Source organism: Sabethes cyaneus, chromosome 2 (assembly GCF_943734655.1).
Source record: "Sabethes cyaneus chromosome 2, idSabCyanKW18_F2, whole genome shotgun sequence".
In the NCBI taxonomy this organism is placed as follows: Eukaryota; Metazoa; Arthropoda; class Insecta; order Diptera; family Culicidae; genus Sabethes; species Sabethes cyaneus.
Window position 1 is genome coordinate 132,656,314 of NC_071354.1, and position 25,168 is coordinate 132,681,481.

The window sequence follows — 25,168 nt, forward strand, 5'->3', positions numbered from 1 at the left end:
CAGAGAATGTCAATTTATCATTACATAGCCAGTCTTAACTGCAATCTGACGTTGCTTGTGATTTGACAACGCCTTTTGAGTGCAGAAAATAAAAGCAACAACCGCAGCTACTTTTCCAATGTAAGCAAATTTATTGCTTTGAAGTATTTTAATTTCATTCTGCTTAAAAGACTAAGTTTTGCTGAAGCCCAATGCTGTTCCGCCAACGTCGTGCTTTTGTAAGAATATAGCAAAGCATGGGTGCTACCGCCCGTTATCGGAACATGAGCTTCTGTTTTTTTATTCGGTTGGCTTCGCAACCAGCTGTTAGAGTACAGAACCATTGCGGTGCTAGTGCTACGATCCTATTGACTCCTGCAGCCTCTCCTAGCCAAGATTCGTACCATGCGACGATCTGCTTGTAAGAGCCTCCAGGCCTACTGGGAGGTGTACGAAAGGAGGCAACAATTTATAATAGATGCAGATAAATATTTCCTTACGTACAACGATTTCATTGTATGTATTGGAGCCGCGAAGTCAATGACCTAGGATAATTGAGAGGTTAGGTCATATCTTAGGACAAAAAGGTGGTTTATTATAGAATTTTCTACAAATATGATTTATTGGGTGACAAACTCAAGATTTCATACTCGTAAAGCTAACACTGAATCCAAAGCCAGCTTTAAACATTTTCAATATTAAAATTTCGTCTCTCTCCCCAAATAAATCCTTACAGGTACCCATCTGCAATTAACTGCATTTGCTTTCGGTTTCATTACGTGGCAACGCTACTTTAATTTATGTAATAGCGGATTAGCGCGTCATGCGACTTTCCTGCCGCTGATAACCATGGAAAGAACCTTATCACTGGAAATATCATTATCTATGCTTCAATTGTCGGCGAAAGGACAGTAGAGCACAAATATAAAAGGTGCTGCATAAGCTTGCTTATAAATCATTGCGATTCATCCGGTGTTAGAGTAACAACAATAAAATTTATACAACACTCGGCTGCAACATCACTAGCAATTATGATAGAGCAAAGTTTGTGATCTCATTTGAATTTTTTTTTGGTTTAAGTTAGTTTTACGTTTAGATTCCTTTCAATTCTGATGGAAAGTGCTTGACTGAGTCGAGAAGTGAAATAATCTCAGGAGCTTCGCAAAAAAGTATTAGTTTTGGATTTTTTTACGTGTGTATCGTGTGTAGCATTTAAACGTTGCAGAAAACCTATAGAGTGATAAATAACTAAAATGGATAAAACTGTCAACTTTGTGAGTACCTCTATTTCAATGTAAATTTATTAATTTTTGTGTTTTGCTCAGTTTACAAGATCGTTTACCGATTCACAAAGAATAAAGGTTTGTTCACCAGGATTTAGAGCAGAAAACTGAATTATAATGCTGTATGTCATACTGTAGTATATTCGTTTTTCTACAGGCATAAGACTCTAATCGTGGTTTTTAATAGGAATTTTGATCGTGTCTACTAATCTACTAATTAATATTGAAGTATCGGTTTTCAGACAGATGCCTGTACTACAATGAAACCCATGCTAAATCTAGTTTTCGCTATAGTTACTATATATATAGTTCGGCGGATAGAAAACCAGGCGAATTGGCATCCCTGATTTATGAAATTAAATTTGAAATTATGGTGAAATATGCAGGTTTTTACGAAAAATAATCACTGGCGGGTGTTGAAAATGACTAGTTCTATGAAAATAAAGTGTGTTTTTTTAACATTACTCCTGCATTCTGGATTTTGAAAAGCTTTTGGCTCCGCTTTTGACGTTTATTTGGCTCCCGATTTTCTATCCGCCGAAATATATATATAGTAACTATAGTTTTCGCCATTGAATTTTCATGCTCTTGCTTTATTCTGGCTTCAAATCCTTTAAACATTATTATGAATGTGTGATTTGAGTGACAGATTCTAATATATGATTTCTGCACTATTTACTCTAAATTACTTTCATATCTCGGGCTACGTACTGTCAACCAAACTATTCTATAAATTTTAATTTGGCACGTGGCCCACCATCACTAAACCGTTTTTGGAAAAAATTTGATTCCTCATGGCAAACCGGCAGCTAAATATGTTAAAAAAGATGCTTCACACAATCGTATATGTAGTGTCGTCGACAATCGTATATGTCGTATTTAACATGCCAAAACATGTTTTTTCGAGTGCCAATAGCGACGTATGAAAATGAATTCTAGTTTTTGGGGAAAATAAGAAAATGGATTGATTTTTCATACCTGAAACAGATGATAACGATTTTGAGAAGCAGATGAGAAACGAGGATAAAAAACATGTTTAATATGTCCCACTTTAAGCCAAACCATCTTCGGTCTCCTGTAGCAGCCGGTTGCTTTTAAATGTTGTCTATCCTAGAGAAATTATGACCATTTGAATTTAGTCAAAATTTTGTCAATTTCAATAATTTTACTTATGCCCTGTGCATTATCGCAAGTAATTATAACATGATATGTTTGAAAAAGGAATTTTAATGATATAGGACATAAAATGAATCATGTTCATTGAAATTGGTTATCACGCTATCATGCCAATACAAGCATAAACCAATTCAACACGTAAATCATAAAAGAAACATACGTACCTTTATAAAATGAATTTTTGATTGGATTTCTGCCTTGCTTCTGTTTTCAATTTTGATTTATCAAAAGAATTTTAAACAAAACTCAGGCAACTCGTATAACTGTCATGTAAACTCAACCGAATAATTCTGTTAACTATATATTTCATATGTTCATTAACTTTAGTTGTATTGCATAAACTTCTATAGCAGCTAGTTCAAATCAAACAATGCGCCAATCTAGGCTCTTTTCCGGTGTTTGAATCCGCTTCCTCAATTTATGAATGGATACCATAACAAGTATCAGCTTAGCCAAACCAATGACGTACTCCATGATGCAGCACGGATTTCAATTTTCTAGTGTTGAACCTTTCAATTTATTTGAACTGATTGCATTAGACCTATCATATATGTCAGAAAAAATTTATTTGAAAAGAAAAACAATTAAAAATATATCGGAAGATTTTAAATAATGGTCAATTTTTTTTTCTGTAAAACAACATAAATTGCTCTATCGAAATATGTAGCGGTATTCATTAGTGCTGAGTTTATCGATTGATTGTAATCAATAGCAATACACTACCCCAATTAATAGATAGGATGCACAGTAGACGAAGCGGTAGAGTTGAAAAACTATAAAACAGTCACGCGATTGAACATCAATCAATAAGTCGGTGTATTGCGTCATATTTACGGGTTTAACATATTTATGAGACAGCAGATTGAATATATGCGTTTGGCATTATGCATTGACGAATAAATAAGTTTCAATGGTAGTTATTAAAAAGGGTTGATTTATGTTATTTCCTCTGCTGTACAGGAAAATGGTGTCCCCGGCAGCAGAGTTAAGTTCGTGGAATGCAGTGTCTGGAAAATTTGTTTACAATTCTTTAAGAATAGCAGATAAACGACTAACGAAACTAAAACTAAATCAAATTTAGACATTTTCGTAACAAAAACACTCTATAAAGATTATAAATTTTAAATACTGTTTGATAAAATACTGAATTCTTATGAGTGAATAGCTTAAATAACTGTACTTGTTCCCATGAAGTAATACTGAAGTAAAACTTAGCGAGGTCATGAAAACAGTTTTTATGTTTGCTTCAAATATATTTTATAGAAAAATTTCCAAGCACATCATCGGTGTGTAGTATCGTTGAAATAATTTTCAATTGCAAGCGTTTTGTGATTGACATTTCCCTTTTGAATCACGAAAGTGGATCGCGAGTATCTCTCTTTCAGCTAGACGCTTTATTATAAGTGCGCGTGATTTTTGATTGTATTACAGAATGACCTTCAAGTGCATTCGAAACTTGTTACGTCACAAGCTTCGTTATGTTTCCTGTCGAGTGGCTTGGAAACTACATTTTGAAGATATTTGGCGAATAAGTCATGTCTGGACGAGTAACCGATGGCTGCAGGCCACAGAATTAACACTATGATTGTGAAATTATTGCAAATCGCAATATTGACAATCAGCAAAACAAAAACTTGTGTTTTCATTTTTGGGTAGCTGATTTTAACAACTGCACCACTAACACACCTGTAATGAGGCGTTTAGGTCTTTCAAGTTAGGCGGAACAATTCGCTATGTGCGCGAAACGGTGCTGCCACCTTCCCAAGTTTGTTCTATTTCTGAAGTCTGTGCACAGGTTTGTTAAAGAGTGAAAAGGATAGACAAAACTTTACACCAAATCTTCACAAACTTTCCATATGGCAGTTCCATGAGAGTACAAGAGATCGATTTGTGCTTACATAGCGAATTTGTCCTTTATCAATCGGGCAGTTTCAATTTAATAGAGCCACAAGAATTTACCACCACGGCAGTTTATTGGATTTAGAAGAGAGGGAATTCACCGAAGGAACGGAAGGAAGGAGCGGTTTGTCTCATTTATAAAAATCTGAGGGGTTGTGCACAAGACACGACCGCGTAGGTGACGTAGGACTACGTAAGTCTCTTTGTAGCGATAGTAACCCGAGCAGGAGCGAAGAGCAAGATTATATCAAAATGTGTTATTGGAAATCGAATAGCTCATTTCAAAATTTGGTCTTGTTTTGGCTGACATAGTTGGTAAAATAACAAAAAATAATATCAAAATTTTACTCCTTGAAGGCCAAAAGAACTACTTGTGTTATTTGAATAACAAAGCAATAACAAACTGTATTCAGAGTTTAGAATAACATATTTTAGTATTATTAAGGTATTGAATAACAAATGCAGTAGCATATGAGACATTAAAAAATCATTTTATAAAATATTTATAATCTAAAATCTCTTTAATCAATAAAAAAAAATTATGAAATATATCGAATGTCATTTTAAGGTTAAAATAAGATTTGATAACAAAATCAGTTATTAAACTCATCTCACAACCACTGTTTAAAATATCTACACAATAACAAAATGTGTTATCAATGTATCTCCATATCTATTCAATAACCAAATATAGCTTTATAACACAGTTTGATATTGTTTTAATATTATTTTGCTCTTCGCTCCTGCTCGGGAAGATGTATCCATGTATGTAATAATACGATTCTCCATGTATACAACCTATAGGTATATGTATACATATGCAACGTTTATCAAAGTAGTAACATTGTATACGTTCCATCTTCAACAGATTTTGGAGCTATTTCCATGGATTGATTCAATCTATTTTATTAAAATGACGTTTTTTGAGTTAAACTTTTCCCTCATTGCCTGTGTTATTGGTATTAACTGGGCAAGAAAATATAATAAACTCTTCAATCGTTGTGTGATCCTTAAAAGGACCGATTGTTTGATTATCATAATTCTAGCTTGCAATAAACTTGCACTAACGCACCTAATGTAATTCTCTTTTCGGTAAATTGAAGTACCGATAACCGCTAACCAGGCACGGCTTGTTGCAACGAACCAGCCGGAAAGCCTGAGCAGCTATGCAATCGACGAAGCCGTGTATGGTCATGAATCATGATGAAATACCAGTCCAGGTGGCCGACTGCAAGTGACGTGGCATAATTCTGGTCGTTTTGTTGTCGCGAGCAGCATATTTCCTGCCAATTCCAGCACTCAAGCACCCATATATTCCATCACGGCAGCGAGACGAGTACTCCAGCTCCGACACGCTCAGCATACTTTCCTTTCCTCAGCAGCCGATGAACATGACCAACTGATGACGTGCACCGTAAGGCAAACAATGTTTCAAATACAACCTTTAAAATTATGCCACGGATAAAACTCGAAAGCTAGCTGCCTGTCCGATGTGTCACCAACGAAAGCCGCTGACCGACTGACGATGCGCAGTAAAAGGCATAGCACCCAAAACCATATCGTTCACTAGCGGGTAAGTCGATGGATTCTTCGGTTTGTTGGCGTCTCGCTTGGTGAATTTGGATGTCTTCGTTGCCTTATCCGGGGAAGCAGCAACAGCTGAAACTCAACAATTTTCGATCGGATTCTTAGAGCGTAAATTAAATACAATCATAAGGAAGCTTAACCCATAGCTTATATCGTATATATTTTTGTCATCCGTGCTAGGGAAGCGCTGATGTGGGAAGGCAAAAAAATGATAATAATTCAATTTTCCAATAACGCGAAAATCAATAGTTTTCTATATTTTCAATATTTTCCAAGTCGATTTTCCGATCAATTGGTGTAAATATCTTGGAAATCTATCGAAAATTGACTGAATTATAAGCCGAAGCTTGAAAACGCATTTCCACTTTGATAACGTCATTTCCAACAACCAATCACGAAGCGAGAATTCTGGTAAAACATAGGTTCATTATTTTCAATTTTTCAATAGTTCAACATCAAGAATTCATACTTTTCTTCATTTAGGCCAATTCTTAGAAGATTTTCCAATCGATTGGTGTAAGAATATTGAAAATCGATCGGAAAACCGCTGAGCTATTAGCGCTCAAAACCTATTATTTTTCGCGACGCTCGCATTTTTCGATTTTTGGAATGACACCCTATCTCAAAACTAGCCGTAAGACGTAGTCCTACGTCAAAATAATGATCAATTAGGGTACAACGTGACAGAGGCACTTCTATCACACGGATCGTAAAAACCACATTGATTGGCGTAAATAGCCCTCATTTCTAGGAAGGGCTATAGCCCCCGATATATGTTCCGACCGTGTTATTTCGTCAACATATTATAATTAAATGCACATTAATGTGGCATCTTATTTATGTTAATGCAAATAAAAATTGTTCTCAAGTTTTTATCACGTACAGTCAGACGCTCAACAAAACATAACTGCTAATGGAAAAAAAATTAACTGATCATATCGATCATTACGTGTTCATAAAAGCTACCAATGTATAATTTTGCAACAACAGCAGCAACACAGTATCAAACTTTCGTTACGTCAATGAGCTTCTAAAGAGCTTTCAACTTTCGCCGCATCGAAAAGCTTAGAGTGAAGTAAACAAACAAAACGCAAACGCATGAATCAAAAACTGGCCTCCGATGCAAGCGGATTCACGGTGTTCAAATTATCGTTATTCAAAAATAAAATAGGCCTATTAAACGGAAAATGCCAGTTGGTTTGTATTGCCATCCTACACCTCTGAGCCAATTTTTAAAAAAAATCGATCGACGAATTTTTGAGTTACACCCTTTTGAAGTTTTAAAGGGCAGATTGCTCATATAAAGTAAATAAAAATCTTCAATGGCACTTCCAAAATTAACGTAAATTACAGCCGGCATTGATTTTTTGTGCAACATATGCCCGTTGCCGACCATTTTAGGAGTTTTACGGTGAATTGGGACTAACCGGAAATGTTCCGGATTAAGTTATCGCTGTGGAAAATAGCTAGTATCGAACATGAACAAATACTTATCATGCGACACCTCAAATTACACCAAAATTTAAAAACTAGATCACTGACAGTCAGATCAACTACCTAGCACCACGTTGGTTATATCTGGACAAGTTCCGGGGACTTTCGGGAACACCCAGACAAGTGGCCAATTGCGTCCATGAACAAAAACATATCGTGCGATACCTTAAATGACACTAGAATTCAATAACTAGATCAATGGAAGCCAAATCTGCTATCTAGGCTCAGGTTTGGTAATATCTGGACATGTTTTGGGGACTCCGGAAACCCCTGAGAAATGACCAATTTCGAATATGAACAAAAACTCATCATACGACACCTTAAATCACTCTAAACCTTTTAAAATTGATCCAAGTAAGCCAAATTGAGTACCAAGAGCCATAATGGCCAATTCCGAACATGTCGTTAACTCGTTATTGTCGAAAATGTACCACATTGTGTTATTGACTTCCCAAGGGTTATTTCATTTTGCCCTCATTTTGTGTTGAAAAAGTGTATATTTAATAAAACAAAACTATTACAGATATTTGTGACCTCAATTGCCCTAGTCATCACTTTCGTCTGTGGTAACAACAATGACAATTCAATAAAGGATGTTGCTGGAGGCCGTCAATGGAAACCGTTCGCCAGGTGGCGACAAGCTTTCTATCCCCAATCAGAAGAACATCCGCGAGCTGTAAAAGACAATCTGGATGATCAATATGATGAAAGCGACTCAGAAACAGGATTACCGCAAGATCTACAAACTATAGATTTCAAATCTAAACGGTCCCGTCTTCGACAACCCCTCTGTGAGGTGCTAGTGAACATTGTCTACGTTGGTAATGGAACCGATGGCTTCCAGTATCGTCCAGACCATTATGTTACTGAATCCTGCCTCAGTTCATTCAGCACTTTTCAGAATAAGGTACTTGTTTGTATATTATATTACATTACATTATACAGGATGCCAATTTTCGGCCAAGCTTTCATCAAAATTTGAATTAAAACGATGAAAACTTGGGCATTGCGTATCGAACGCAAAATGTATAGATTTTAGCAAAAATCCCGAAATGTCTGAAAAATATGCACAACTGCATATTTAGGTTAAAGTAAAATAGTTGTAATCCAACTTGCTGAAAATTATATATATGCATACCAGACTTAAATTAATCTTATGTAATCTTATGTATGTAGCCTCGCACGATGGTAAGGCGCGCGTATAACGGGTGGCAATTTAAATTTTGGAATTTATTTTTCAAGCTGTCAAAAAACAAGGATACTTGAAGATAATCTGATTTACTGAAATTAAAGATACATTGTCCATTGTTGAAACAAAATTAGTAAACATTTGAAAACGGTCCGTAATCGGCTATTTGGCGAAGCTTCCGTTTGATGTCGGAACAGGGGTGTTGTACGACCGTCATGTCAACTTTGCGAATGCATCTCTTGATTCTACCAAACAACACTTTGCAATTCGTGGCTCTCCAGTTATTTTTGTACACCTAGGAGCTCGAAACCCCGAAGAAATCTTCGATTGGGCGACATTGAGGCAGATTTGTCGGGTTGTGGTTTTTGGGTACAAACGGTACCAAATAGGATTGAGTTTTTTGGCGTAATGCGATGATGTTTTATCCTGCCAAAAACACGTATTGTCCATCTGCATATGTTTTTGTGGAAATGGGATCAAAATTCTCATCAAACATACGTTCTAGAACAAATCTTGATTGATAGCCAAACCAAAGGGCTTGAACCATGGCTTAGAAATATGTCGCTCAGAAATGGCAATGTACAGCATCACTTTCATTTCAAACTTGTATTTTATTCTATTCATGGAATCTAACATTTGCGGAATATACGTCTTCGAAAGAGGAAAGTAACTTTCATCGTCCAAAACAAAACATTTTCCGGAATATTTTTTAGCAACCTGTGGCAATGGGATTCTAGCGTCAAAATATGTCCCTCAGTGTATTCCGGGGCTCTTGTCTACTTCCGGCACTTTATTCCGACTCTTTTCAATGTTTTGTAGAAATCGAATCGTTGAATTTTTTTCGCGGCATCCCGTTGACTCACGGAATCCTTGTTGTTAAAAGCACGAGAAAGAGAATAAAGTCCTTCTGCGTCCATAATCTTGGATGGTCTTCCACTATCTTGCTTGCGAGTAGTTGTTGGGGATCTTAGGATATGGTACATAGGCGAAGCCGTAACATTTTCGCTATTAAATGTTGTACCGTATACTTTACGCCGAGATCTTTGTGCAATTCGTAGAAGTGTGCAACCCGCTCGCTAAATGCTTCTTGCTTCAATGCCATTTTGAACAAAACTTGGCAAGCATTAACAAAAGAAAAAATACTGGCGGACAGAGTAGATAGAAAGTGTGGGATACGAGCGAGACTACCCATTGCGAGTTAACTATAGTTCTTCGATTAATGTTGAGCAGCACTCAAGGGTTCCCATGCGTATCAGCATACATCGGTACTTGTGCGGCACATTATCGACATAACACTCACACTAGCACATATCATATGAGCCGGGCTCTTCGGTTTTCTGGCACGGCTCATCGCCCTCTTCTTTCGCAGTCAGCAAGCCAGGTAAGACGTGTCGACCAGTAGCTCCAGCGTCTGTTCGAGTGATTCTAGCAGCAAGTTCCACATTGGCGATTTCCTGCCAGTAGAAACATCATTTTGTTTGGAGCAGCAGTTATTTAGTGCTTTTTTAGGTTTATCACATTTATATTTTTTGCCGGTGGAATCATTCGAACGCTGGAGCAAGAAGTGATTTTCCTTTTTTTTTTCTCTTCCATGAGCGTTCGTGCGATGGCGTCAAGCAGGGTTCTTTTTCTTCATTTCGCTATTGTGTTCAATGCGCCATCGGCTGGTGTGTTCAGTGTTCGTTTTTTTTCCAGTTTTTTTTTATTTTTCGGTTAGTGCGACGGTTTGGCCCGCTTGTGTATGCGGTGAATAAGTGAAGGTACGCGTTGGGATAACCGTACCAAGCAACTAAATAGTTTGTCGGGATGACCACAGTCCAACGCAGTGCGTGATGATGCTAACGGCGCGTGTTGGGATAACCGCCCCAAAAGCAAACGGGAAAGCAGCGCGGGTTGGGATGACCGTGCTGAGTGATCTAGCAGTGTGTGCGTTCGGGATGACCACACCTTGACTGTACTTGTGTGGCACGGCGAAACTGCGGGTGCGTGTTGGGATAACCGCCCCAAAATAAGCAAAAAAGCAGCGCGCGTTTGGATAACCGCGCATGTTTTTTTTTCCTTTTTTGTGTGCTCGGGATGACCACAGTGTAACCGGAACACGCGCGTTGAGATAACCGCGTCTGCTTGCAGCGATGACAATTACGCTATTCTATTTCCCTAATAGTGCGTGGGAACGAATATTGCACTGGTGCGATGGAAACCAAATTCAACAAAGCAAAAATCCATTTTTCTTATACTGCCTATGAATGGTCTATATGATGATTTTTCAGACGTCATTCCCGATTCTCAATTTCAGAATATTGACAAGATACCGAAATGGCTAGTGGTGGAAAATATGTGCGTGCGCCCGCGTACGAAACGGATTCGGATGATGATCAAGTCATGGATTGGAATGCTCATTATGCAGAGGAAAATCATGAACCCGGCGAGGTAGACCGAGAGGAAAACGGATCTAGTTCCCCAGAAAGCGATTCAGAGATGTTTAGCGAGGATGGCCAGGACGTCAGTAGCGACGAGTGCTCGTCGAACAAGCTATCGATGGATAAGCGGAGTGTAGGACAAGCGAATGCAGGACCAGTGGCGAAAGAGGACGGTTGTCGGCCAGCATCATCAAATGCTGAACTGTATGAAAAAATGGAGAAGTTCGAAAAAATGTTATCCAGTATGGCTGCAGCATTCGACAGTCAACGAAACCGGAATGTACCCGACCAAAGCGATACGGAGGTGAGCTGGAATACAACACGTACTCATGCGGGGCGAAATGATACAACACAAGGCGTTCGTTGGGACTTTATCAAGGCTTTTCCTAAGGAAGTCCCTGCGGACAAGTTATGGGAAGCCTGGAACAAGTACAGGGAAAACTTCGAAATTGCAGCGTCTTTGGGAAATGTGTCCGACCCATCTCGAAGAGCTCAATTGTTGTTTTTATCCATCGGTGAAGAAATGCAGGCTATAATCAGAGCAGCCAGACTTCGCCCCAATCTCGACGACGCAGACTGCTATAGGAAATTTGTTAGCAACATAGATACGTACCTGAAGTCCATGACAGATGCGAGTGCTGAACACGATGCCTTCTTGATAATGGGGCAGAACGCAGAGGAATCAATCATGGGATTCCATGCTAGGCTCGTCGAAAAGGTTAGGCTCTGTGGTTATGGTACTTTGGAACAGGAGCGATTTGTCAGAAACCAACTCATCAAGGGAATGTCAAATCGAACACTGGCCAGGGAGGCAAGAACTCACGGCTATGAAACAAATTACGTCGTCCAATGCGCGACTCGCGAGGAAGCCTTTAGTAGGAAAGCAGGACCGTCATTACAACCGGATGTTTTTGCCTTGGACGCTAGACGCAATTTCCGACGAGAAACCGTAGCAAAGCGCAGGCGCACTGACTCAACCGATCGAAATGCAGTGCAGGCCGCAGGAAGGTCCCGCAAAACCACGCCAGGACGACGAGCAAGATGTTCCAGGTGCTATTACACGACACACCGTAACGAAACCTGCCCGGCTCTTTTACGGAGTTGCAACAAGTGCGGAAAAAAGGGACATTTCTCAGCCGCATGTCGCCTGAAACGAGAAGAACGTCGAGATCAGCGGAGCGACAACAGCAACGATTTCAAGCATCATGACAAGGTAAAATACGATCGCAATATGTGATACTCGTGAAACAAGATCCAGGGAATAAAGTACCTTTTTTTTCTGTCTATTTCGCTTTGTTTTTTTTTTTTTTTTTCTAGCAAGTGAATGCCCTCTCTCTAGAAGACGTCCTGATCAAGTGCAATGTTGGTCGCTCCCATGCGCCCATTGAGTTTTTAATTGATTCTGGAGCAGACGCCAATGTAATTGGGGGAAGCGACTGGCAACGATTGAAGCGAGAGTTTCAGCTCGGTACAGCAGCATTCGAGTACACGCAAGGTTTGAACGAGAAAAATGTGTGCTCTTATGCGACAAGTAAACCTATGACGGTTGAATTCGCCTTCAGGGCTCTTGTCTCTGTTGCGGGATGTAATGATCCGGTGACATCAGCAGATTTCATTGTTGTGGAGAACGGACGTCGATCTTTGTTAGGGCGCTCGACCTCTAGTGACCTGGGACTACTAGCAGTCCGGACTTCCGTTAACAACTGTGAGCAAAGTCCCAAGAGTAAAGTGTTCCCTAAGATGCCAGATGTCGTCGTTAGGTTCAGCATCGATAAATCCATCCCACCAGTTCGCAACGCATACTATAACGTTCCCGCTGCGTACCGGGAAGGAGCTAGGCTGAGACTGATGGAAATGGAAGAAAGTGGCATAATAGAGAAGGTGACTTCGGCGCCGAACTGGATCAGCGGCATGTCGGCAGTTCCGAAGGGAAAGAACGATTTTCGGTTGGTCGTCAACATGCGAGCCGCTAACAGGGCCATCAAACGTGAGTACTACCGCATGCCGCTCATCGATGAAATGAAAATAAAGCTACATGGTGCCAAATATTTCTCAAAACTGGACTTGAGTAACGCATATTACCACCTGGAACTCAGTCCTGAATCTCGAGAGCTAACCACGTTTCTAGCAGAATGCGGGATGTATCGCTTCAAGCGTCTCATGTTTGGGGTCAATTGCGCGCCGGAGGTGTTTCAGCGCGAGATGTCGCGTATCTTAAAGGACATTAAAAACATCATCATTTATATTGATGACATACTCATATTTGCGAGCACACTGGAGGAACTAAGAGAGACGGTCGCCAAGGTTTTGAAAATTTTACGGAAGAACAATCTGACATTGAATGTCAGTAAGTGCGAGTTCGACAAAACTCAAATTAAATTCTTGGGCCACGAACTGGATCGTCACGGGTTCCACGTTGACGAAGAGAAAGTGAGGAGTGTGAAATGCTTCAGGAGCCCCCGGACCGCTTCAGAACTTCGCAGTTTCCTGGGGATGGCATCATTTATCAGCCCTCATATTCCGCATTTCGCGAAAATTACTGCCTCTCTCTGGTCAGTAGCAACTACGAAAACCTGGAAATGGGGACCGCAGCAAGAAAAGGATTTTGAAGCGGTGAAGGACAGAATTGTGCGTTGCGTTCATTCGTTGGGTTATTTTGCGGAAAATGATCAGACGTACCTTTACACGGACGCCTCTCCTGAGGCTTTGGGAGCAGTGCTCGTGCAGGAGAACAGCCATGGGGAGTCTCGCATAATAAGCTTCGCTTCTAAAACGTTAACTTCTACCGAAAAACGGTATGCTCAGAACCAACGGGAAGCCCTGAGCGCCGTATGGGGAGTAGAGCATTTTTCGTACTTCCTGTTAGGACGGCACTTCGTGTTACGCACGGACGCGCAAGGTGTGGCGTTCATTCTCAATCGTGCTCGTGAGAATTCGAAAAGAGCGTTAACAAGAGCGGACGGTTGGGCCTTACGATTGAGCCCCTATAGCTACGACATAGAGTATGTCCGTGGGCGTGATAATGTTGCGGACCCGTCGTCTCGGCTATACAAACACGGAAACGATGCCCCGTTTGACGAAACCGCGAGTCCCTGGGAAATTGCAGTTGTAGAAACAATGAGCACCGAAATATTGACAGAAACCGAAGTGCAAGACGCTACTGCGAAGGATGAGACTCTGCAACAGGTCATAACGGCTCTCGAAACAGGAAAGTGGCCAAAATCGCTAAGTAAGTTCAAAGCCGTAGCCGAAGATTTGTCGGTTTGCAATAATATAGTTGTCAAACGGGGCTGCGCAGTAATCCCTGAGTCTCTTCGCAAGAGAACACTTGACGTCGCCCACAGAGGTCATCCCATGGCAGCGAAGCTAAAGAGCATCCTACGTGAACGTGTTTGGTGGCCAGGTATGACGGTGGATGCCGAGGATTGGGTTGAATCCTGTCAAGCATGTGCTACAACCGGGAGGCCGGAAAAACCCACCCCGATGAAACGCATGTTTGCTCCAAAAACAGCATGGGAAACTATCGCAGTAGACTTTAACGGACCTTACGCAAAGCTGGGAGGGGTTTTGATCTTGGTAATTGTTGACTACAGATCCCGTTATTTGATTGCGAAGCCGGTCCGGTCTACAGGTTTCGAGCATGTTAGGAATTTTTTGGAACAAATTTTTGAAAGGGAGGGTTATCCCCAGAACATCAAGTCGGATAACGGCCCTCCTTTCAATAGTGAAGAATACAGAGCATTCTGCAAAGCACGCGGCATAAATACCATTTTTAGTACTCCACTGTTCCCTCAACAGAATGGCTTGGTTGAGGGATACATGAAGCTCGTTAATAAGGCTATGGCGACTGCAATCTCTACGGGAGCCAATTACGCTAATGAGCTACAAGCTGCAGTCGAAGCACACAATGCGGCGGCCCATAGCGTAACTAAGGTGCCTCCTGAGGAAGTTTTAACGGGTCGTAAGATTAGGCGCCATCTACCGCTGCTTGTTCGTGGGAATTCAGAGCACGATGCAGACCTGCTCAACGATAGGGATCGTCGTGCAAAACTGCTGGCAAAAGAGTACGAAGATCGCCGCCGTGGAGCTAAGGTATGCCGTGTGAAGCCAGGGGACGTCGTGATTACGGAACGGACAGCTCGTACAAAAGGAGACGCAAGGTTTGACCCGAAGAAGTTCACCGTGATGGAGGAGGACAACGGTAACTTAGTTCTGTGCGACGATGATGGGAAGGTCTTGCGGCGTCATGTAACTCAAACACGAAAAGTCAAGGAATGGAGGAAGTGTGAACCTGAGCCCGCAGTCAACAGTGACACTAACCATGGGAAACCAACACACCGCCGCTCTGTTCGTGATAGGAAACCTCCCGCGCATCTTGACAATTACGTGCGAATTTGTGAGCTTGAGAAAACGGACCGCAAATACACGATAGATTAAACAAAAGAGTGCTGACTTTTCTTCAACAAAATCCGAAATCTTCCAGTATACTACCGATAGTCATGTTTTTCTTTATTAGAGAAGAGGGAAGATGTGGGATACGAGCGAGACTACCCATTGCGAGTTAACTATAGTTCTTCGATTAATGTTGAGCAGCACTCAAGGGTTCCCATGCGTATCAGCATACATCGGTACTTGTGCGGCACATTATCGACATAACACTCACACTAGCACATATCATATGAGCCGGGCTCTTCGGTTTTCTGGCACGGCTCATCGCCCTCTTCTTTCGCAGTCAGCAAGCCAGGTAAGACGTGTCGACCAGTAGCTCCAGCGTCTGTTCGAGTGATTCTAGCAGCAAGTTCCACAGAAAGCTAACACATACACACTCTGATTTCAATCTGAGCTCGTTTGTTGTTGTGCATAAGGGCCTCGAAAAAGTTCCAAAATTTTAGTTGCCACCCGTTACAGTAAACGCGGCTTCGCTCATACCCAGGTAACCAATAATCATTTCCAATGCAATTTAAATGCAAGCCAAAAAGCATTTAAGTCGCCTTAAATGCTATTTTTGCAAAATATGCGGTTACTTTACTACTAGCCCTCTTATAGTGCTGACAATGCTTATTTGCAGCTAGTTACCGACAAGAAGAATTTAAATAGAATTGTGGATGCCACTTTACAACAGTTTCTGATAAACAGCAACCTGCAGTATAAAATGCCAGGGATGGTAATAAACGATTAATTTACTGCTTATACTAATGCTTATTGGTTACCTGGGTATTTATTATTTCAAATACGCAGGCCTGCTTCCGGCAAACAAAATCTGTGATAAAACATACCGTTTTATTATTTGCTGCTGAATTGATCCGAGGTTTTCAGAAAGTTGGTCTACAAAAGTATTTCTATCAGAATCTCAGTCCTTGAGCTTGACCAGGTTGTGACAATTGCTACCAAGAAATGTGTACCATGTTTTTTAACTTTATGGTTTTTCTGGGAATGCGATGAGAATCAATTAATTAAAATGTTCATTTTTTACATGCAGTGTGTGGAAACTGGTCTATCTTGTACCCAAATAAGGCAAAAGATCTTTATTACCAGACGAAAAGTGGCCAGCGAAGATTCCAAGGCAATCAACTGTTGGGAACACGTTCGAATGGAAGAGGTAAAACATTGGTAAATTCATAAATTAGTAAAAATAACTAAGTTTTCATGGATTTCAGATTGATGCTGGCTGCGAGTGCATGTGGCCTAGGGAACACATTGGAGATAAACACTCTTATCGAGGTGGAAAATAGAAAATCTTTCCATTCATAAACACATTATTACGACCGCAAACAAATGTGAGATATCTTTTGGGTACAGTGAGATACTGAATGAAAACATCTCATCATCCTGCCAGGGCTTTCCAGCAGATATCCACAATAATTTTCTCGCGATTGGATCGCACATGTGATTAATGTATAAAAATGAGCCCTTTTATGTATTTATCGTAGGCGAACCAAATGTTTTTACGAAGCCGTGCAATTATGACAAATGAATCATATAACTTCATGTTACATGATGCAAATAGTAGTATTGAAAATTGACGAAGTATTATTACCATTATCTAATAATTTATTCTAATCATATTTATTGCCTAAATAAACATGGAAACAAATGAATTACAAAACCAGTGAAGTGTGCATCGATTAATAGAAAACCTTATTTTTATAATTGAACATATTTATTTAAAAGTTTATGTCTTTAAGCAACAAATCTTTATGCCACGCCTTCTGTTAAGCAAAAAATTTCGAAATTAGGGTTCTGGATAGAAACGCATCAGGTGTTTTAGAAACTTGCATCTAAACCAGTTACGCAGTTAGGGTACCACCAGAGTGCAAACGACCTACGACGCGACCGCAGGAAAACCTGCTGTAGATATACGCGCAGCCCTATTTCGCCCGAAGTAGGACTATTCATTCAAGCGACTACGACGTAACGCGACTTCGCTCACATGTTACTAAATGCCCAGTCCTAGTTCTGGCGAAAAAGGGCTGAGCTTAAAACTGCAGCAAGAAAAGTCGCATCGCGTCACAAGTCGCTTGGACGATTAAGGGATAACGATTGGAAACTTGGTACCTGGAATGTCCGAACTCTCCATGAACCGGCACGGGCTGGCTTGCTTGCTCGAGAGCTGCATCAGCTCGGAGTGGGTATCGCTGCTATTCAGGAAGTTCGGTGGCCAAATTCCGGAGAAAGGAAGTTCCGTGCAGTAGACCCTATTGCAGGCACTTCTTTCAAGTACCACATCTATTACAGTGGCGGTAAAAAAGTAGAACATGGAGTCGGTTTCGTAGTATTGGGAAAACAAAAGCAACGAGTTATCCGGTGGAGGCCCGTAGATGACCGTATATGCGCGTTGAGGATTAAGGGCAAATTCTTCAACTATAGTCTAATCAACTAGTACGCACCGACAAATGATAAATCCGATGATGCTAAGGATGAGTTTTACAATAGGCTTGAGAGGACCTATGCAGAGTGCCCAAAACACGACGTGAAAATCATCATCGGAGATGCAAAGGGAGATCGGGAGGGAAGAATTCTTCCGTTCAGTTATTGGAAGACATAGCCTTCATCTGTCGACCAATGATAACGGTCTGGGGCTCATAAATTTTGCCGCGGCCAGAGGAATGGCCATCTGTAGCACCTATTTTCCACGTTTAAATATTCGGAAACACACCTGGAGGCATCCAAATGGAGACTCTAGCTCTCAGATCGATCATGTCTTGATTGACGGTCGACACTTTTCGGATGTTATCGATGTACGGTCTTTTCGGGGACCAAATATCGATTCTGACCAAATATCGATTCTGACCACTATCTCGTAGTGCGTAAAATTCGCGCAAGGCTGTCGAACACGTCAAAAGCTCGCCCTGAGAGGACGCTGCGTTTCAACATCCAGCGGTTAACGGTAGACGGCGTAGCAGTGGACTACGCCAGAAAGCTTGACCAACGAATCGCAGAACAGCAGGTAGAAGGAGAAGATTTATATCTTCTGGGCTGTGGAGGAACATTCATGGTGCCATCGAAACAGCTGCGAGAGAGGTGGTAGGCACGACGCGTGAAAGACGCGTAACAGCTGGTTTGATGCCGAATGCCAGAGAGTGACAGATGAAAAGAACCAGGCCAGGAGTCGCATGCTCACTGCGGCAACGCGTCAAAACAGAGAGAGGTACAAAGAGACTAGAGCTGCGGAAAAAAGAATCCATCTATAGAAACGCGAGTACAAGGAGCCCGTGCTAGCCGGCGCAGAGGAGCGAAACGCCAGCAACGACACACGGAGTTTCTATAAAACGGTGAGATGCAGAAATTTTGCCATGCCTGTGATGTGCAATGATAGTGCTGGCAACCTGCTTGCCGACAAAACGACGGTAGCAGCCAGATGGAAGGAGCACTTTCAGACACGGTTGAATGGAGAGGTAAATGCGGAGATCAGCAGGGACAGGATAGCAATTGTAAGCGATGGTCAAGCTGTGGAGCCACCAACACAGGAGGAGGTTAAGAAGGCAATCAGTGAGCTGAAGAACGGTAAGGCTGCTGGGAAGAACGGTATCCCGGCTGAACTTCTAAAAGCGGGAAGCGAGCGGCTGTACGAAGCAATCCACTGGATCATTGTCAGGATCTGGGAGGAAGAACAAATGCCGGAGGAGTGGTTGGATGGCCTCATTTGCCCAATTTGGAGTGTAAAAACTATCGAGGAATTACATTGCTCAATTCTGCCTACAAGGTGCTTTCCCGTATCCTGTTCTGCAGACTGAGACTGTTACCGGACTTCTTCGTCGGTGAGTACCAAGCTGGTTTTCCTGAGGGTCGTGTAGTATCCATGATGCGAGGGTTTTACAGTTTTAAGTCTGTCTTCTATAACACTACTCCAAAAACTGATTCTAAACGTTCGCATGCCAAATGTCTCCCTTGAATATCCGCTGCTCGAGTGTGGGTGAGCATTTGTCAGTCATCAAATTTCTCTCCTCTCTTTAACGTTACTTGTTGGTAGTGTTTTTTTTTTACATTTTTGCATTTCATATTGTCCCTGCAGGGAACAGCTAAAAGTTTACACTCAAGTAAATAATTTTGTATTTTTTGTTTATTTTATTCCTTATAGTATCTCCTACAGGTCGCTCTACGACGGATCAGATGATTACCCTGCGTCAGTTGCAAGACAAGTTCTAGGAGTACAAATTGCAGACACACCATCTGTTTGTGGATTTTAAAGCGGCGTACGATTCAGTTAAACGAAATAAGTTGTGGCAGATAATGCTAGAACATGGTTTTCCGACGAAACTAGTTACGCTGATTCGTGCGACGCTGGTGCGATCCAAATCATGCGTTAGGATAGCGGGTGAGACCTCAGCTACTTTTGTGACGTTGGATGGACTAAAGCAAGGGGATGCACTCTTTAACCTGCTATTCTACATTGCCTTGGAAGGTGCATTACGAAGGGCAAACGTGGAAAGGAATGGAACTATCATCACGAATTCTCACATGCTTCTTGGTTTTGCGGATGACGTCGATATCATCGGTGCTGGTAGGGAACGTGGGAGTCCAAGTGGTGCTGGTGCCGAGGTGGAGTTAGATGGGGAACGATATGAAGTAGTGGAATTTAAATAGCTTGATACACTCGTGACATGTGACAACGATGTAAGCCGCGAAGTGAAACGACGAGTTGCAGCCGCAAATCGGGCTTTCTACGGATTACGTAGCCAGTTGAAGTCCCGTAGTTTGCAAATTCGCACAAAACTGGCGCTCTACAGAACACCAACCGTCCCGATGGCCCTTTACGGACACGAATCATGGACGCTTCCTTTGATCGGCGAGTGCTTGGGGTTTTTGAGCGTAAAATTCTGCGATCTATACTTGGTGGCAAAATGGAAACTGGAGTGTGGCGCAGACGCATGAATCACAAGCTGTACCAAGTATACAAATATGCTGATATAGTGAAGGTAGTGCAATGTGGCAGGCTGCGGTGGGCTGGACACGTGGCCAAAATGCCCGATGAAAGAGTAGCCAAAACTATTTTCAGCAGAGAACCAGGAAGAGGCCGTAGACGCCGAGGCAGATCCCGCACCCGGTGGGTGTGTGCTGTCGAAGACGATGCACGTTCAGCTGGTGTTCGTGGGGATTGGAGAACGGCAGCCCAGGACCGACGGTACTGGAGGACCATAATTCGTTCGGCGCAGGATCGGTAACGAACCGTTGCCACTAAAGTAAGCAAGTAAGTGTAAAAGGTTTTTATGTAATCAACGAGTAATCCTACGATGAAGCACCCCTCGAGTTATAAGTGGCAAACTAAAACTTGATGTCGCTGCCATCGCTGCTATGTAACTCCAGCATAAAGTAATATTGGTAAAGGTGCATGCATATTTTTTATGCGTTTGGCAAACTATTTCTGAAGGGCGCCACCGGCAGATTTTACACACACAAAATCGATTACTTTCTTAGAACCTGTTAATCTGTTCTCTGTTGCTAAAGCATGAGAAAAAGAAGACCGCACAGAACAGAAGTGGAAGTCCGAACGATTCGGCGATCAAAACTGGTAACAGAGACTTTTTTGTTTTTCTTTTTCTTTGGGAAGGTTTTCGCATAGAAGCGAATAACAGCAATATATAAGCAGAACGCACGCTGCCAATCGCATAGCAGATTTCACATGCTTTCGTGTGCATTCGTATGCGTTCGTGTGTTTTCGTGGGAAAAAGTGACTCGCTACCGCCAGGTTCGCTATTATCTGTAGAAAGTACCATGTACGTGTTTGGATTTCTACTTCCACTTCTGTTCTGTGAAGACCGTCTAAGCGACTCTCTCTCAGCTGGAAACCAACAGCAATGATTACTATGCACCTTTGAAAAAAGTTACCTTTGATTACTTTACTGATTACCTCTTCAATCTCTTGTGATTACATAAATTAATCATGATTACCAATGATTACTCAAGATTATCATTGATTATTCTACTGATTACCATTGACTACCTAATTAATTCGTAAGTGATTACAAAAGTAATCTCTGATTACTATGCAATTATACGCCTTACTGGACCCCTTGCCCGTGACATTCCCCGCCCGTTGCATTACGTAATATTTAAACGGCCCTTAGCTACACTTTTTTTTTAGTCTGGCAACTCTGCTCTCAACAAACGTATCCGTCGGGCAGGGGCTTGCGATGGGTGCCATGTTTTTGTTGCCAACATCCTCAGCACATCTCGACAAAGGTTGGCAGCAAATCTACCTGTCAGACGGGCGCTATTTCTTGCATTTCTTGAAATAGCGCCCTTCGTTAAGTGGACTGTCAAACACCGTTCGTTAAGATACGGATAGCACCCCGCTGCCGTCGGGTGTCGGGTCGGTCCTATGTGAAGTAGTAGAGGTGTGGAACAACGTACCGTTTGATTGTGTTAGCAGCGCAAATAATGTAAACAGCAAGGGTGACGTCAATCTCGCCCTATTCTTCTACGGGCATAAAAAAGCGTAAACATTGTGCCGTACAACGATGACACTAACACACCTATACTTTTCAGCATATTACGAACACAAACATGCCGCGTTTGCCGTACCTAAGTAATAGTGTACATAGGGGTCGGTCGGGTCCGTCGTGACGTCTGACGTTTCATGAGATATTGTTTTGTTATGCTTATGCTATAGTGGCTAAAGTCAATAAACTTGTAAATTAGGTTTAATGTTAATATTTAGTTAAAATAAAATACTTAAATAACCTGAAATACTATGAATGAAAACGATATTAAGCTGTTGAAACATCAACTTTTTTTAGCAAGAAGCGAAATAAAAAACCTTAGGTAAATGCTGTTTATTAAAATTTGTGTGATGTTAACTATATTATTATTCATAGGCAGCAGATTAATGGTCTTCAGCATATCTACCAAAATGATGTGCAGAAAATTAACACTGCTATTCAATCTTTTCAATGTGATGGCTGTAAATTAAAAAACCAACAGCAGATATCAACTGTAAATGTGAACAATGTAAGTAAATTTTTCTGCAGAAAATGTAGTCGGACAATGTATGATTCGATGCGCCTGAGTTGAATATGGTTTTCTTATACATATGTATATCAATTCTTATCTCTGTCACTGAGGTGAATGTAGCATCAATATTTGATAGCATTTCGCTGTAATACGAAAAATTAAAGGGTTGTATGAAAATTACTTTAGTTTATCGTTATCAAAAAGCGTTTCCGTCTGAAAACAATTATCAACAAATAACAATTGATTTACATATGTTGTATAGTACTGCGCCAAATTTATAATTAGCAGTTACTCGCAAAACGTTTCGCAAATAAAATTATTGCTCTACTTGTTAATTTTAGGGTTACCATGAGTCTACCATTGAAAATTCGGTTTCGTTTAAACCGATAGGTATAATCAGATCGATATTTCCGGAGAAACGTGCTGTGCCACGACAAGCAAGTGTGGCTTCCCGTCTTGTCAGCCGCATCGAATTAGACCCAACTGTGTTCAATAACCCTGAGCATTCCTTTGAAGGATTGGACAAATTTTCTCATATTTGGATTATATATCATTTCCACCGCAATCAAGCGCACCATAAAGCAAAGGTTGCTCCTCCTCGGCTCTGTGGAGAACGAGTAGGAGTGTTTAGTACGCGATCCCCACATCGTCCTTGTCCTATTGGTCTCTCCTTAGTACAGCTTGAAAAAATCGAGAATTCTACTGTTTATTTCTACGGGACTGATATGGTATGGCAAACAATATCCACTAGAATTAGTTTAAACAGTTTTTTTTCAGGTTGATGAGACCCCTGTCTTAGATATTAAACCATATATTCCGCAATACGACGTTCCATTTAAATTCAACGAACAATTCTTTTCCTCGCGAGAAGCTCCTGACGGAGAAGAAAATACGGAACCAACTGCGACTACCTCAGGACAGTGTGTATCTAATGCCACTGTTCCAAACTGGGTCACGAGCGAAAAGGAATTGACAGTCATCTTCAATAAAAATGCCACTCAGCAATTACAGGAACTGGCCGTTGATAAAGTAAGTTTTGTTTTTATATAGTTTTGCTAACCGCTCACACATGAAGATATTTACAGAAATCCATCGAAGACATAATGAAAAGTGATCCTCGTTCATTATACCTCCGAACAAGGTACGGATCTCAAATATTCACCTTTCAGCTTGGCGAAAATACTGTAACTTGTAGATTCGACGATAAAAACAACACTGTAAATGTGTTACAAGTGCGAAAAGTAGTGAATTTAAGTAGCACGGATATGCAAACTGAAGAATAGATGATAGTAAGGTTAAATACAAGATGAATGTTTAATATCCCATTGAACGGATAGACTGCAAATTAAATATTGCCTTTAATTCTATTTACCATGAGGCATCTTACTTTCATATGGCGCCTAACTCCGTGCTTTGCTAGTGCCCAGCCGGCTATCTGGTTGGTTTGAGGGAGATTTCTAAAAATCTGTATTTGATCTGTGTATTATAAACTATAAAAGTATCTCACGACAGGTCTTTAATTAAATTTTCAAGTGATTGTGAGACTAAAAGTCCTTCAGAGCATACGCCAACACGAATTCGAACGATACGTCGCATTTCAGAGTATTGCGTTGCAAAAAAAATTAAGACTAGCAACTGATAATAATAGGTAGGTGAGAAAAAGTCATTATATTCTCTATTTAATAATACAAAAGAAGTGTTTCTAAAGACCGTAAAGTCAGATAATTGAATATAAAGCATTTCTGAGGAATTATTTCAATCTTATAAAGGGCATAAATGGATGTGACTGTTATGCGAATATTTTTTAGATGGGACAAAACAAATGGGTTTGGTTTTTCTATTCTTCACGAAGAAAGCCTACTATTTTATTAGTTTGTCTGAAACTACAGACGAAATCAAACCAATTTTTGCAATAAACTCAAACTACTATGGCACTATAATAGCAATCCTTCGAAAACAAAAGTCCACAGCACAGTGGAATCTCGAAAAAGTAAACTCTCAGAAAAATTCATTGTTCGTAAAAGTTGAGTAAATTTAATATTTTTTCCCCTCACTATTATTATCACATTTCCTTTTATTACTAGAGTTATTCAGTGTTTTATTAATGAAATATTAAAGTTTTTGCTTTTCTCTCTGCATATACCAAATTCGGAAAGCCAACAGCAATTGTTGACAATGACCTACACAGAAGAAAAATTTGGAAAACACTGGCAAATTCAGGTGATGTAACGAGTTGTAGAATATTCAGATGTAGCTAAAAAGGAAAGACGGTAAAGTGAACCAGCAAGAGAGGGTAGGAGTGGAACATATGAGCTTTTGGTACTTTGTTGATTCTAACGTAATAGGTGAGTTTGAAATTGGTTTATTTATTACTTAATAAAACTTGAAATGTACAAACATAATAAAATAGATAATTGCTGGTGATAAATACTATGATCTGGCGCGGTAATATCAGGAAATATGTAAAATGTCAGTGTCTACAGTTTGTGTAGTAAGCAGTAGCGGTGTGTGTGTTGCACTTGGCCCATTTGGTGCCCCCTCGTTCACTAAATCAGTGTTCCTTCCAGGTTTATCATTTTTTCGTATTCGCTCCTTACTGCCCATAAATGAAAAATTGGCTAATATGCCATTTTTTCCAAAACTGAGGTCACATGATAATATACACTTCAAACAACGTCCGCACGAAAACC

The 25,168-nt window shown here is 40.8% G+C and overlaps 2 protein-coding genes across 3 annotated transcripts; both read left to right on the forward strand.

Annotated features, from left to right (window-relative positions):
• Nucleotides 1-1,232: 1,232 nt before the first annotated feature.
• LOC128736016 (uncharacterized) lies at nt 1,233-16,759 on the forward strand. Its single transcript, XM_053830501.1, has 4 exons — nt 1,233-1,253; nt 7,942-8,325; nt 16,507-16,626; nt 16,685-16,759. Exons 1-4 carry the CDS (start codon nt 1,233-1,235, stop codon nt 16,757-16,759), a joined length of 600 nt encoding a protein of 199 aa, XP_053686476.1.
• A 5,422-nt stretch (nt 16,760-22,181) lies between these two features.
• LOC128737197 (tRNA (adenine(37)-N6)-methyltransferase) lies at nt 22,182-24,435 on the forward strand. Of its 2 annotated transcripts, none has more exons than XM_053831787.1 (5): nt 22,182-22,289; nt 22,343-22,475; nt 22,820-23,206; nt 23,256-23,507; nt 23,564-24,435. In XM_053831787.1, exons 1-5 carry the CDS (start codon nt 22,219-22,221, stop codon nt 23,759-23,761), a joined length of 1,041 nt encoding a protein of 346 aa, XP_053687762.1. In that variant the 5' UTR covers nt 22,182-22,218; the 3' UTR covers nt 23,762-24,435. The 2 variants fall into 2 exon arrangements, with proteins under 2 accessions (XP_053687762.1, XP_053687763.1); XM_053831788.1 differs by having other exon boundaries at nt 23,554-23,686.
• Nucleotides 24,436-25,168: the final 733 nt, after the last annotated feature.

Coding starts and splice junctions, on each gene's coding strand:
- LOC128736016 (XM_053830501.1), top strand. CDS start 1,233: ATGGATAAAACTGTCAACTTT. Junction 1,254..7,941: donor TGGATAAAACTGTCAACTTT/GTGAGTACCTCT, acceptor AAACTATTACAG/ATATTTGTGACCTCAATTGC. Junction 8,326..16,506: donor TCAGCACTTTTCAGAATAAG/GTACTTGTTTGT, acceptor TTTTACATGCAG/TGTGTGGAAACTGGTCTATC.
- LOC128737197 (XM_053831787.1), top strand. CDS start 22,219: ATGAATGAAAACGATATTAAGCTGTTGAAACATCAACTTTTTTTAGCA. Junction 22,476..22,819: donor CAACTGTAAATGTGAACAAT/GTAAGTAAATTT, acceptor TGTTAATTTTAG/GGTTACCATGAGTCTACCAT. Junction 23,508..23,563: donor AGGAACTGGCCGTTGATAAA/GTAAGTTTTGTT, acceptor AGATATTTACAG/AAATCCATCGAAGACATAAT.